General features: G+C 46.8%; 1 protein-coding gene across 1 annotated transcript; it reads right to left on the bottom strand.

Moving 5' to 3' along the window:
- Window positions 1–958: 958 nt before the first annotated feature.
- LOC100520556 (speedy protein E4-like) lies at window positions 959–8,105 on the bottom strand. Its single transcript, XM_005653055.4, has 7 exons — window positions 7,779–8,105; window positions 7,090–7,302; window positions 6,442–6,500; window positions 5,866–5,951; window positions 3,444–3,612; window positions 3,187–3,291; window positions 959–1,880 (listed from the first exon to the last, which is right to left on the bottom strand). The coding sequence occupies exons 1-6, from the start codon at window positions 7,885–7,887 to the stop codon at window positions 3,232–3,234; spliced, it is 696 nt and encodes a 231-aa protein (XP_005653112.2). The 5' UTR covers window positions 7,888–8,105; the 3' UTR covers window positions 959–1,880; window positions 3,187–3,231.
- Between the last annotated feature and the right edge of the window lie 5,344 nt (window positions 8,106–13,449).

The raw sequence follows: 13,449 nt of genomic DNA on the forward strand, positions 1-13,449 counted from the left end.
GGATCCTGTGGGGTCTTTCCTCAACAGCCCCTCTTCCCCACTCCACCCCACCCCACCCCACCCCAATGTCCTCTGCCTGCTTTGTAGTTGTTTGTAGAAAAACTTTAGCCTCCTTGGCCTTTTCCAAGTTGCAAAGAATAATTTTAAACCAAGAAGTGAGAAAATACAAAAACAAAGGAAAACAGTCGTGTAAGACAAAATAATAATACTTTAGCCATTAAACAAAGTCAAGGACTCTTAATTCCGCCTCAAAGGCTGTAGATAATATTCTGAGCCATATCATTTGAGCTATTTTGCAGATACTGAAGTCCCCACCAGGTGGAAGAAGCCAACTGTATGCTGCCCATAAGCATGTAGACCCCAGACCAATTGGAACCAGAAAGTTGAGGATGTTGACTTCCAGTTACCTCACCATTCAGAAGAATGTCCATAGGCTGATCATGCACCCCCCAGAACACTCTCCTCAGCATGTAGCCCCTTCCTCTGTTTCCTACGTAATTTCTTAACAAAACCTGGGGAGGGGGGAGTTGGTTCTTTGGGACATGAGTCAACCTTCTCCCCAGGATTGCCAGATTCTGCAATAAAGCTCTTTCCTTTTACCCAACACTTGTTTCTCAGTATTGGATTCTTTAACAATGAGCAGCTAAACCTGGGGTTGGTGACAGTCACCTTTCCTTCATTTTGAATTTTGGTTTATTTTTTAGGTACCCATAGCACTTTCTTCCATTTTTTTTTTTCTACTCTTATTTCTCTCCTTCAGTATCTTCTCCTTGTTTCCTACTCTAAGACTCTAGCCAGGATCCACCTAATCTTCTATCTTTTTTTCTATGTGGAAAGTAACTCAGGATTATTTTTCAGAGTTAAGGAATATAGTAGAATAATCACAACCCCATTAAGCAATATCTCATTTGACAGCAAACAGGCAAAGCAGACTGATAACCACCACACACATCACGAATGTGAGAAGATGTCCATCTTTATTATATTTCTTCAAAACCTACATTGCACAGTCCTCTTTAATAACCAAAGACTACATGCAAACATACTGAGATAAGTTTTTAAAAATTATAGCTAAATTCCCACAATTCAAAAATGAAGACTAAAAAATAAAAATTTATTTACAAGAACTGGAAATAAATACTGGAATATATTTATTCTAGCTATAAGTAGAGTGGATATATTATGTAAATATAATAGATGAAAACACAAAAACCTCTCTTGAAAATGTAAATAAAATTGTATTGACACATATATAACAGCTATAATACTCATCACAGAACTTTGTAGGAATAACATGTTTTCAAAATAATGACTATTTCAAAGCTATTTAAAATACATAAACATAAAAGTAAATATAACAATTTTATAGGCAACCTTTTCGAGATAAGCCAATAAAAATTATGACATATATTAAGTCATCTATCACAGTCCTAGGGCTCTAATTTTATATTTTAAAGTAATTCCCTCCCATCCTGACCTCCCACACTCCACTTTCAAATGGTTCCAGGCTGGCGCAATCAAGTATATATAAAAAAACTGGCAAAAACAAACAAATAAACAAACAAAAAAACTGGGACTTTCAATGTCTATCTCGGGGGAGATTTGAATGAAATGATTTGGAAAATTGTGGCAGTGCCTTAGGAAAGGATAGAACCTGGGGGGAAAAAAAACCCTGATTTATTATTGTCCCACCACAAACTCCTGGAACCACACCCTTCTTCTAGGAGTACAAAACAATAGCGCCATCCAGATCATTCTAGGAGATGCTGGGTTCCTTCCTGTTATCTGCACAAGGGGCATCTATCCTCCTTCCTCGTGGCGGTCTTCCCCGTCTGGATAGACTTCCTCTGAACACTGGCATCTCCCCTGGGCTCTGTGATCTGGAATTAAGAGAAAAGAGCGAGGATGTCAGATTTCAAAGAGGCAGCACTCCAGATACAAAGATTATTCACGTTCTCAGTCAAGTCTAAGCACAGTTTAGATTAACTCATAATGCCAATTTTATCTCAACGTCTCCATTCTAAAACCCAATCCTGAAGCACGGTTCTCAAGTGTGATTCTTGGACTTTGCCGACCCCGAGTTCAAGGATGTCTGAATACACCTGAGGTCAGTGCTGGTCATCAGCTTTAGAGCAAAAACTCTAGCTGATTCTGTTCAGGGAGTTAGCACTTAGAGAACGCTGCTCTAGTCTTAACTCACTGTGGGTCTTTAGTACCACTTAAAATCTGAACTTCTAACCACGCTACAAACATCACCAATGAGTTAACATGATGAACCATGAGACCTGATGCCCGATAGCTAACCCTAACCCTTGATCCTAATACTTTAACCATGATACTTAGTACTAAGCCTGGTTGGTGTTATGGTCTGAGTGTTTGTGTGCCCCAAATTCAGGTGCTGGAATCCTAACACCTAAGGTGATGGCATTAGGAGGTGGGGCGTTTGGGAGGCGATTAGGTCATGGGGGGAGCCCTCATGAATGGGCTGAGTACCCGTATAAAAGAGACTGTTGCCTGCTGATTATAAGCAGTAGTATTTTGTTATTGAAGCTCAAATGGACTAAGACAGCCAGTTCACGAGTTCAATCAAAACTTTGCTTTATCTTCTGTCCAAATCTATAACTCTAATGGGTCGATTGTAATAAGCCATGATGAAGACAGCATTTCTTAACCTTCACTCCTTCTGACAAACTCCCTTGACCATAAACTTGGAAGGTGGAGAAAGACCTAACTGGACAAGGGAGTGGTTGGTCAGAAGTGGTAGGTCAGGGGAAATAAAGAGCCACAGGTGATGTGGCCATAAGCAATTTAAAAGTAAATTGGGATGAAAAGAAAGCCAGTCCTAATGTATCTTTTATTACTGAACATGTAGGCTGTTCCACCTAAGATCCTGTTGGGAGACATGTACCCTGTTGCAGATAAACCCCTGGATTCGATATCCCTGAGGGAGGTAAGACCACAAATGAAATAAAAAACAGAAGCTCAAAACATAATATATGGAAAAAATTGGAAACATATTCACTTTTCACAAAAATCAACCTTCCGTTAAAGCTCTTATTTGGACCCATGACTTTTGGTGAAATGACTTCACAGTGTGGGCTTGCATGGGTCCAGCAGTTGGATTCCTCAGATTTCCTCAATAAATAGCAAATCATTCAATTGGCACCTGGAAGGACAGAGACCTACCTTTCCTCAGGCCGATGACCCCAGGCCTGCATGGTCCTGGTTCCTCTAGGAAAAGAGGGCACGATCTCGCCCCCACACCCAGAGCTCCGGATCAAAAGCCTGGATCTGGAAAGACAAACATTCCATGAAATGATGATGACTCTCTAGGCGGACCCCCTCTCTCCTCTTGCCCAGCCTCCATTTTTTTCTCATCCCCAAACCTCAACCCCCCAAGACCCAGCCCCTCTCCCTTCCAGCCCTCCCCCTCCCCCACCCACCTTTTCACACTCTTCCAGCGTGACCCTCGTCTTCCAGCCCATGGAACGGAGGAACTGGAAACGCAATTTGTGGAATAAGGGACGCTGGGAGCGGTTCTTTCCATAGAGGAATGAAAAGATGGCCTGTTTGGGGGCCTGGTTGTCCTCTTCCATGTCATTGGCCAGGTAGCTGGGGAAAGACATCAGTTAGCTGTCAGGAGCAGGTCAGGAAGGACCTCTATGTGAGGGCGGCTTCCCAGAAAGGTTGCAGGCTGAGCATCGTCACAGGACGTACCCAGCCCCATTCAGCATTCCAGAGAGCCACTCAGTCATCAAGGAGCCACTTCTGGGCAGAAGGGCACCTCTCCCACCTTGATGAAGAAGGACAAAATCCCAAAACCCCTGTTCCCTTCAACTTGTTTCATCTGCACACACCCGCCTCCCTATGTTGTAGGAACAGGGGCAGTTCCTGAAAGCAGGAGCTGATTGGTCCATTTCTGCATTCATCCCTCTCCTACCAAATGATGATTATAGGGCTGGGTTCATTTTTTTAATTTTATTTATTTATTTATTTACTGCTTTCTAGGGCCACACCTGCGACATGTGGAAGTTCCCAGACTAGGGGTTGAATTGAAGCTGCAGCTGCCAGCCTATGCCACACCCACAGCAATGTGGGGATCCAAGCTGCATCTGTGACCTGCACCACAGTTCATGGCAATACCGGATCCTTAACCTACTGAGCAAGGTCAGGGATCAAACCCATGTCCTCATGGACCCTAGTTGGAGTCTTAATCTGTTGAGCCACAACAGGAACTCTGGCCTTGATTCATACTGATGGGTTAATCCAACAGCATTTCCTGAATCTCTCTTCCCATCACCTCATATTCCCAAGCATGTAGGGTATGCTTTAAATGGTTTCATTGAATGGGTGAATGACAGCTTTATCTCATAGTCAAGTGCAATACTGATTACTTATTGCATAAGACTCGCTATAACTTCAAAATCTGCAACATGAAAAATTGCGCGGTGTTTTGGGGATGCATTGATATTTTGATAAGACCTGCCTTCTGCAGGTTCTAGTCTAATGGGATTGGTGAAGGGGGAGGGAGGAGAGATAAGAAATAACTATAATCCAAATCATCACATTAATAGAAGATTTTTTTGGGGGGGGGGGGCTGCATCTGTGGCATATGGAAGTTCCCCGGACCAGGGGTTAAATCTGAGCTGCAGTTGTGACCTATGCCACAACTGTGGCAATGCTGGATCCTTAACCTGCTGCGCCACAGCAAAAACTCCAGTATAGGATTTTTTTTCTTTTCTTTTTAGGGCAGCGCCTGTGGCATATTTAAGTGCCCAGGTTAGAGGTTGAATCAGAGCTAGAGTTGCCGGCCTACACCACCGCCACAGCAACGCCAGATCTGAGCCACATCTGTGACCTACATCACAGCTCATGGCAATGATGGATCCTTAACCCAATGAGTGAGGCCAGTAATTGAACCAGTATCCTCATGGATTCCAGTATACTACTTTAAAAAGTGCCACTGGGATGCAGAAGTGAGGGAGATCAGGCATCTGGAAGGTTTTGGTGCATGAACCCATTTTAAGGATGGGGTCATTTTCTTCAGATAAATGTGTGGAAAAGATACCTGGACAGAAAGCACAATATAAAAATCGAGGGAAGAGTACTGGGAAGGAACAGTGAAATAAAGGTATACAGTATTGGGGTTGGGGACTTCCCTGGTGGTTCAGCAGCTTAAGGATCCGGTGCTGTCCTTGCTGTGGCTCTGGTTGCTGCAGGGATGCAAGTTCACTCTCTGGCTAGGGAACTTCCGCATGCCATGGGCTCGGCCAAAAAGAAAAAATAATAAAGCATCAGGGCAGTGAGCAAGTGTGATGGGGATTGTAGAGGGGGGTGAATTCCAACCGAGAGCTCTGGCCTTGATTTGACATGTAATTAGCCAATGAGCTGGTGTGAAGGGTTTGACCCGTGTTTTGGAAGGGTATTCAGGCAAATAAAGCCAGGCTGTACAATGAGGGCATTTGGGCATCTGCCATGGGAAAGCACAAGAGGAAGCTCATCATACTTGGTACTTAGGTGGGAAGCAGTGACACACAGGAAATGTCTCCAGCCCGTCCACAGGGTGGGGTGATGTGGGGTGGGGGTCAATTTCTTCTTCCTCTCCTCTTAGGAGGGTTTCATGTTTTGTTCTGCTCAGTGTTCTAATGGACATTAGGGTTGTTTCTTTTAACCATAACCAATATAAAAAAATACTTCAATTTAAAAAGAACCCACTTAACCATAATGCTATCGTTTTCACACACTGTGTAAATAGTACTAAAAAAAAAAAAAAAGCAGATGGACAGTAAGAACCCCACATCTCTCCCTCCCTCCACCCTCCCAGGGTGTTGGATACTGAGGGTTGGGAAGGAACAAAAGACTCACAGAGCAATGAAGAAATGAATTCTCTGGTACTGCCAGGGGAAGAGGCCAGCCCGGCTGAAGTAAGCAATCACCATCGACAGAAGATACTGATGGGAAAAAGAAAAAAAAAGAGAGAGAGAAGAGAGAAGAGAGGTCACATTTGGAACAGGAAGAACAGCGGGATAAGGGAGCAGGAGGCCGGTAGGGCCGGTAGGGATGGTGTCCCTCGGAGAGGAGACCCCCGTGTTGGGTGAACCCGATGATTTGGGGAGGGGACAGCAGGTGGGAGTTTGAGATGCTCCTAGGATGCGAGGCGCCGCGGGTTTGAGGGCATGTATTTAGGGCGGCGCGCACAGAGCCGTCTTTGATAAGCTAGAGCAAAGCGGGTCCCCAGGAGCCGGAGGAAGAGGGGACTTAGGTGGCAACCACCAAAGGGGCACACCTGCGGCTCGGATCCCAGAGGATCTTCAAGAGACCTCAACCCCTTCCACCCCCACCTGGGAAGTGCTGACAGGGCGTCGGGTCAGAGAGGGACGTGGCAAGGTGGGTCTACAAAGCATTCCCCACCCCCCCAGGACCGTCTCGGGATGACGTTACCTTGTCAGATACCTTCATTTTTTTGTCCCAGGCCAGGAATCTCTTAACGACCGGGTCCTCTGCGAAAAGAGAACATGTGTTAGGTTGACACCGGGGACAGGGCTGCCCTGAGAACATTCCAGAGCAAAGAGGGAGAAGCATGCCTCCCTCCCGTGGGGAAATTCCGGGATGTGGTGGATGGTGAGGCTGATGGGAACAGCGCGCGGGGTCGGGGGTGGGGGGGCAAGACCATGCCCTGTGCAGCAAAGGGGGTGACTCCCCTTTTGGGGGGTGGGCGCCGAGCGACCGCCAGCGCTACCCCTCCACGTGCTGGCGGGTACCACTTCGGAACCACCGAATCGCAGTTCCTCGATGGCCAATCAGGGGGCCAGGATGGCTTGATGCCCCCCACCCCCCGCCTTGAAGGCATTTTGATTCAAAAGGCCAGTCAGAGCTAAGGAGCTTCAGGGGTGCAGTTGAAACCAAGCGAACCCAATCCTGTATCATTTCTAAGTGTCCCCGAAGAGTGATGAGCAGTCCTCCAGGGACCGAGAGCCCAACTAGTCGGAAATTCTTTTCCATTGGAGAAGTGTTGTCACTGGAAGTTTTTTTGTGTTTTTTAAGCATAGGGTTGGAGGATGCTGGGGGTGGGGGGTGGGGGCTCCTCACCAAGCATCCTGTTGAAGACCTCGTGGTGCTCAGGCAGCACCGAAGACACCCGCTGTCTCTTCAACGTCATCTTGAGCTCGCACACCGACTCCACCATCCAGACGTCCTCGGCCTCAGCGGCGGGCTGGTCCTCCACGTCCTCCGGGAAAGCCGCCGCCAACTTCCTCTTCCAGCAGGGGCACCGAGGCAGGGGGCCGGAGCCGGCCCAGGGAGCTGAGTAAAGGAAACAGGTTACAGTCAGAAGCTTTGGTCTTTGGAATTCAGCCACGGGTTTCCCAAACTCCGCCTCTGCACCCCCTAGCCTCGCTCGTCCAGACTCGTGGCCTTTTCCCACGTCATCTTTCCATCTTTCTCCTCATATCCCCCCCACACTCATCTTATTGTTGCAGCTACCTGTCCTCAAAACTCTTCCTTCTTGTAGATAATCTCTCCCACCAGGAAAAACAAACAAACAAACAAAACCCCCACAACCGTCCCCCTGTTTCCTCTCTTCCTTTGATCTCAAGTCCTTTTTCCTGGCTTTCCAGGTTTTCCGTGACCCCAGCTCCCATACTCTTCTCCAATCCCTGGCATCCTGAATCTCTCTTTCCTTTCACACACACCTATGCAGGTGTTCCTTCCCTACCTCTGTACCCTTTCCTCCTTACTGGTCAACCCTCTCAAGTCTGTTCTCCGTCCAGGTCCCTCACCTGAGGGTCCTGGGCTTTCTTCATTCACAGTCACCTCCAGGGGGTACCCTGGGGAGCTGGGCTTGGGGCTCTGGTCCTCAAACTGGGAACTTGGTGGACAATTGGCCATGATTTCTTCCAAACTCTTCCCTTACAGTAAACCTAGATTGTTCTGTCTCAGCTCTTCTGGACTCTGGCTGAACACAAGCGTGTCAGCCCTTCTCCAAACTGAGCATGAAGAAGGGCTCCCAGGAGATGCTGTTGTCCACCTCTTCTGCCGGGCGCCACGGAGTTTGGTCCTTCCAATCAGGAAGTTCGGAAGCCTCTGATGTCATCGGTCATTCCAACCTGACAACCGGTTTGAAGAAAACACGTGTAACTGCCAGGTCCATGTGTACACCTCTCCTAGAGATGGGAGGTAAATGGTACATCCCGCCAGTGGCCCAACCTCACACTTTCCTCCAAAACCATCCTCCAAGTGTCTGGACCACCCCTTACCCTCCCCGCAGCGGATGTGCTGTTCTCCCCACGGTGGACACTCTCTCTTCTCCCCAGTCTCATTTCAGAGCACAGTCTAGTGGGAGAGACAGGAGAGAGACCAGGAAATTTAGAGTAAGCAGAAATGGTAGAACCTTACAAGAGGGAGGTAGCTATGTAAAAAGATCCCAGGTACACTGACTCAGGGGATTAAGAAGCTCCTTGAAAACACTCAATTGGGCAGAGCTCTTCCGCTCAGTATCAACTGATACTGTGTTCAGGATTGTCTGGGGGGAACACCTGTCCACTCCCCTCAAGGACTTCTGAGTCCAAGAGATATTTTGAGAACCTAAAATCGTAGAACACCCTATGTGCTCACACACGCTTCAGTGGGCATCTGAAAGTTCACAAAGTCTGTGGATTGTCCAAAGCCTGCCCCTGGATTCCCATTAAGGAAGTCTATTCTACTTATCAAAATTCTGAGAATGCGTATCACTCGACCCAGAAATTTCACCATCACTTGTGCGCCTATGAGTAAAGTCATCACACGCACAAAAAGACTAAATGGAAAAATCTCCAACTCAGGACAGATTATGTTATTGTCTATGAGGGTAGGAAGTTAGTGGGAGTACAGATGCAGAAAAGAAAACAACCAACGTCTGTCATACAGGACCTGAGGAAAGGCAGCCTGAGCCGCAGCAGTGACAGTGCCAGATCCTTAACCTCGCTGAGCCACAGAGGAATTCCTGATACCCCCGCTTTTTAGCTGGGTGTCTGAATCTTGCCCGAGCCTCCTCCTTCCCTCCCTCCCTCCTTTTCTTTCTTGTGATAAAATATACATTACATAAAATTTGTCCTTTTTAAGGGTGCACTTGAGTGGCGTCAAGCATTCACATTGTTGTGCAGCCATTACACTGTCCATTTCCAGAACATTTTCATCTTCCCAAACTGAAACTCAGTCCCCGTGAAACCCTAACTCCTCATCCCCTCCCCCAGCCCCTGGCACCCACCCTTCTACTTTCTGTCTCTACGAATTTGACTCTTCTAGGGATCGCCTAGAAGCAGAATCATGTGTGTCCGTTTGTGTCTGGCTTATTCACTTAGCATAACGCCTTTGAGGTTTATCCATGTGGTAACCTGTGTCAAAATTTCCTCCCTCTTTATGAATGACTAATACTGATTATATGAATATACACATTATATTTTGTTTATCCATTGTTCCGTCAATGGACATTTCGGTCGTACCCACATTTTGGCTCTAAATCTTGCTTTTGAATTAGCGTTTGAACTTTGATGCGAAGCATATGTGTTATTTAGGATGTGCCTAAAGTTTTTTTGTTTTGTTTTGTTTTTTGAGGGTTTTGAGTGTGTGTGTGTGTGCATGCGTGTGTGTGTGTGTGTGTGTGTGTGTGTGTGTGTGTGTGTGGGCACGCACACACCCATGGCAGATGGAGGTTCCTGGGCCAGGGTGGAACCTGCTCCACAGCAGCGACCCAAGCTCCTCCAGTGACAAACCAGATCCTTAACCGGCTGCACCACAAGAGAACTCCAGGTTGTGCCTAAAGTTTTAGTTTGTATGTTGATCACTTACATGCTGATTGGTCCAATCATGCACATGTAAAGTCCAGTCAGTTCATCCAAGGTACAGGGTCTGTCTCTTTGGTTTGCAGTCGTCGACTTTCTGAGTTGGACTGGGTCTCTGAGGCCAAGCAACCAGTGCTGAGGTGTCCATGCTCCTGGGAAAGGCAGCCCTGCTGGAGGACCCAGGTCCCACCGCTGTAAAAGTTTAAGTGTTAGGAAGCAAATGAATTCACATTTGCATCCATCCTGCTTTGAACCACCACTGCCGGTTGGGTCCTTCCATGACCAAACAGAAGTTCACTCTCCCTCCTGGGTAACAGGGTTCCAAATATTAGTAGATTGGTTTACCGTCCCCATTAAATAGCCCTGATTGCTTTAATCTAATCTTGAGGGATTTGCATAATCCCCCACCTCCCACCAACCCCCATCCACCCAGCACCTTGTCCAAACTGTTCTACGGTTGGGCGGGGCCCATCTTAAAGAATGTTGGGGAGTCGTCACTGCGGTGCAGCAGGTTAAAGATCTGGCATTGTTTCTGCGGCACTTCAGGGTCCATCCCTGGCCCGGGAACTTCCATGTGCCCAGAGTGTGGCAGAAACTGAAAATAAAAGATGTGGTGGTATGTTGTGCAAAAATGGAGTAAACAGTCCAGATTGAATCTGATGCAACTGAGCAGGACCCTGTGGAGCCTTCCCAGGATAGAACCCCACCCCACTCCTGCCAAGTCCTTTGCCTGCCTGTTGTTTTGTAGAAAACTAGCCTGCTAGGCTTTCTCTGACGTCCAAAGAATAAATTTAATCAGAGAAGTGAGAAAATGTAGAAAGAAAGGAAAACAGTGAAACCAGACAACAGAATAATAATTCAGTCATTAAAGAAAGTCAACGACCTTTAGCTCCTCCTCAAAGGGCTGTAGATAATATTCTGAGTCCCATCCTTTGGGCTGTTTTGCAGAGACTGAAACCCTACCAGGCAGAAGAACTTAAGTGTACATTGATCACAAACATGTAGTCCCCAGACGGGTTACAATCAGAAGGCTGATGATGTTAACCCCTGATTACCTCACAATAAACCAATCAGAAGAATGGCCACATCACTGATCACGTACCCCAACCCCGCCTCCCTCACCTTGTCTTGGAATCTGGTGCCTTAGACCACTCGGCCATCCTGACACACCCTCACCTTGTCTTTGAAAACTGTTCCCTGAAAGCCATCAGGGAGTCCTGGCCTTTTGAGCACTCGCAGCCTGGACGCCTTGCTTGGCACCTGCAGTAAACTCTGCACTCTCCTTCACCACAACCCAGAGTCAGTGGTGATTCAGGATAAAAATGAATCACATTGCCGTAGACCTGAAACATTGTAAATCAACTCTAATTCAATAACAAAAACATAGCTGACAAAATAGGGAAAATATTTGTATTCAATGCAAATCCAAATGCAAAACAAAAAGCTTTATATTCTATTTCTTGGAATTTTTTTTTTTTTTGGTTTTGGTTTTTTGCTTTTTTAGCGTTGCACCTGCAGGCCGTATGGAAGTTCCCAGGCTAGGGGTTGAATCAGAGCTGCAGCTAAGCCTATGCCCCAGCCACAGCCATGTGGGTTCTGAGCCACGTCTGTGACCTACACCACCGCTCACCGTAATGCTGGATCCTTAACCCACTGATCGAGGCCAGCAATGGATGGAGCCTGCATCCTCATGGATGCTAGTCAGATTCGTTTCTGCTGAGTCATGATGGGACTCCTACATTTTTATTTTAAAGTCTAAATAGTCTAAAGTCTTTATAGTCTAAGTACCCATATATGAAGAGATCGTAATGAAGCCAAAGTCAAAGGCGGACGTTCGCTGCTTCTGGTCAAAGTGGAATCACGGGATCTAGGTTTATCATCCCAGCTCAAACAAGCTTAAAATGGGGACATACATGAAATGACAGTTTTAGCCATTTGGAGAGAGGGAGAGGGCTGGACATCCCACTCATCTGAATAAATCAATATTTATTCCCTTTTTTAGAGGATTTCCTCAACAAAACTTGTACCATACTTCCAAAGAGAATCCAGGCCACAGTTCAGGGCAAGGGGCCTGAGGACCCCAGTGTGTCTCCGGGCTGAAGGGACAGAGTTGGGTGTTGAGGTGGTCACAGCAGCTGGGGTTCACCCCCCCCCCCCCCGGCAGAGAGGAGTGAGGTACAGAGGGCACCCCAGTCTTCCGCGGAGACCCGGGCAGCTCACGTGGAGGAGGTGAGAACTGGCGGCCGGATGCAGACTGAGGGCGGCACTGCTCATGCGCGGCGCTTCCAAGCTGCTCCGGGCTGCGGACATCCTCCAGCTGGTGAAAATGGAAAAAGCTCTCAGAGAAACGCCCCTGGAGGTTTTCCAGGCTCAGGCACAGACAAGGTGTGGTCGTGTCGTTTCCTCGGTGAGAATTCCGGCACAGGCCACACTCAGCAGCAGCAAGAACCAGGAAAAGTCCGCTCCTGGCTTTAAGCAGCCTCTTTGAAGAGCAGTTTTGGAGAAGTGCACATTTGGTGCTGGATCAATTTAATGCAGCAGTTCGGCTGGGGGAATCAGGAAAATGGGTTTCGTGCTCATTCATTTAGATGCATCGGTGCTTACTTCCGTTTCTAGAGCACTTCCTCCAGAAACTTGTAGTATAAATACTTTCTCTGTCCCTTTCACATGTATCTAAGCTAAATCACTCCCTTGCCAGCCTTACAACCAGAGATGCTTTTGTTAAGAACCCAGAACTATCTCTTTATCTCTTTCTATGTTGCCAGGGGAGTTTAGGCTTCATGCCAGACACTTAGAGCTGTAACAACCTGCTTGTCATAGAGATAGACTTTTTTTTTCTTTTTCTTTTGGATAAAGTGTATTAACTAGCAGGGAAGAGCCACTCCGATTATGGGATGAATTTGGTACGATCTCTGCAAGTTAGGGTGCTGTCAAGTCCTTTCACATGAGACAAGTTACCATTTATCTTGAGAACATGTATGCATTGGATATTATCTGCTGAGCGATATAAAAAGATGAGGTTTAGGAGTTCCCTAGTGGCCTAGCAGTTAAGGACCTGGTAGTGTCACTGCTGTGGCACAGGTCACTGCTGTGGTGCAGGGTTCCATCCCTGGCCCGTGGAAAGTCCTCATGCCATGGGCGCGGCCAAAAAAAAAAAAAAAAAAAGAAGATCATTTTATTTGCACTCTCATTAGTAGTTTGCCTGTGATGTGCAACACAGTCTGGTTTAATGATTACTTAACAATAGAAGTTTTATTTCTACATTTGTGGAGAGGATTTTCTAGAAGTGGGTGGAAAATTTTATTTTAATTTTTTCCATACCAGCTTTGAAGAAAAAGTTGGCCAAGAACACAGTTACATTATTTCCCCAAAAAAGTGATAAATCATCGTCCTTATGATTTTACACTATCCTCTTTGACTGCTAAGATCCCCAGTATCTGTGGGGTTTTTTTTTTCTCTCTCTCTCTCTCTTTTTTTTTTTTTTTTTGGTCTTTTTGTCTTTTTAGGGCCGCACCCATGACATAGGGAGGTTCCCAGGCTAGGGGTCCAATGGGAGCTGTAGCCACCAGCCTACACCACAGCCACTGCAACCTGGGGATCTGAGTTGTGTCTGCGACCTACACCACAGTTC

The sequence above is a fragment of the Sus scrofa genome, chromosome 3 (genome assembly GCF_054392235.1).
Source record: "Sus scrofa isolate SSC_HxYL_T2T_F1_AM1 chromosome 3, Sscrofa_HxYL_maternal_Yorkshire_Landrace_v2.0, whole genome shotgun sequence".
In the NCBI taxonomy this organism is placed as follows: Eukaryota; Metazoa; Chordata; class Mammalia; order Artiodactyla; family Suidae; genus Sus; species Sus scrofa.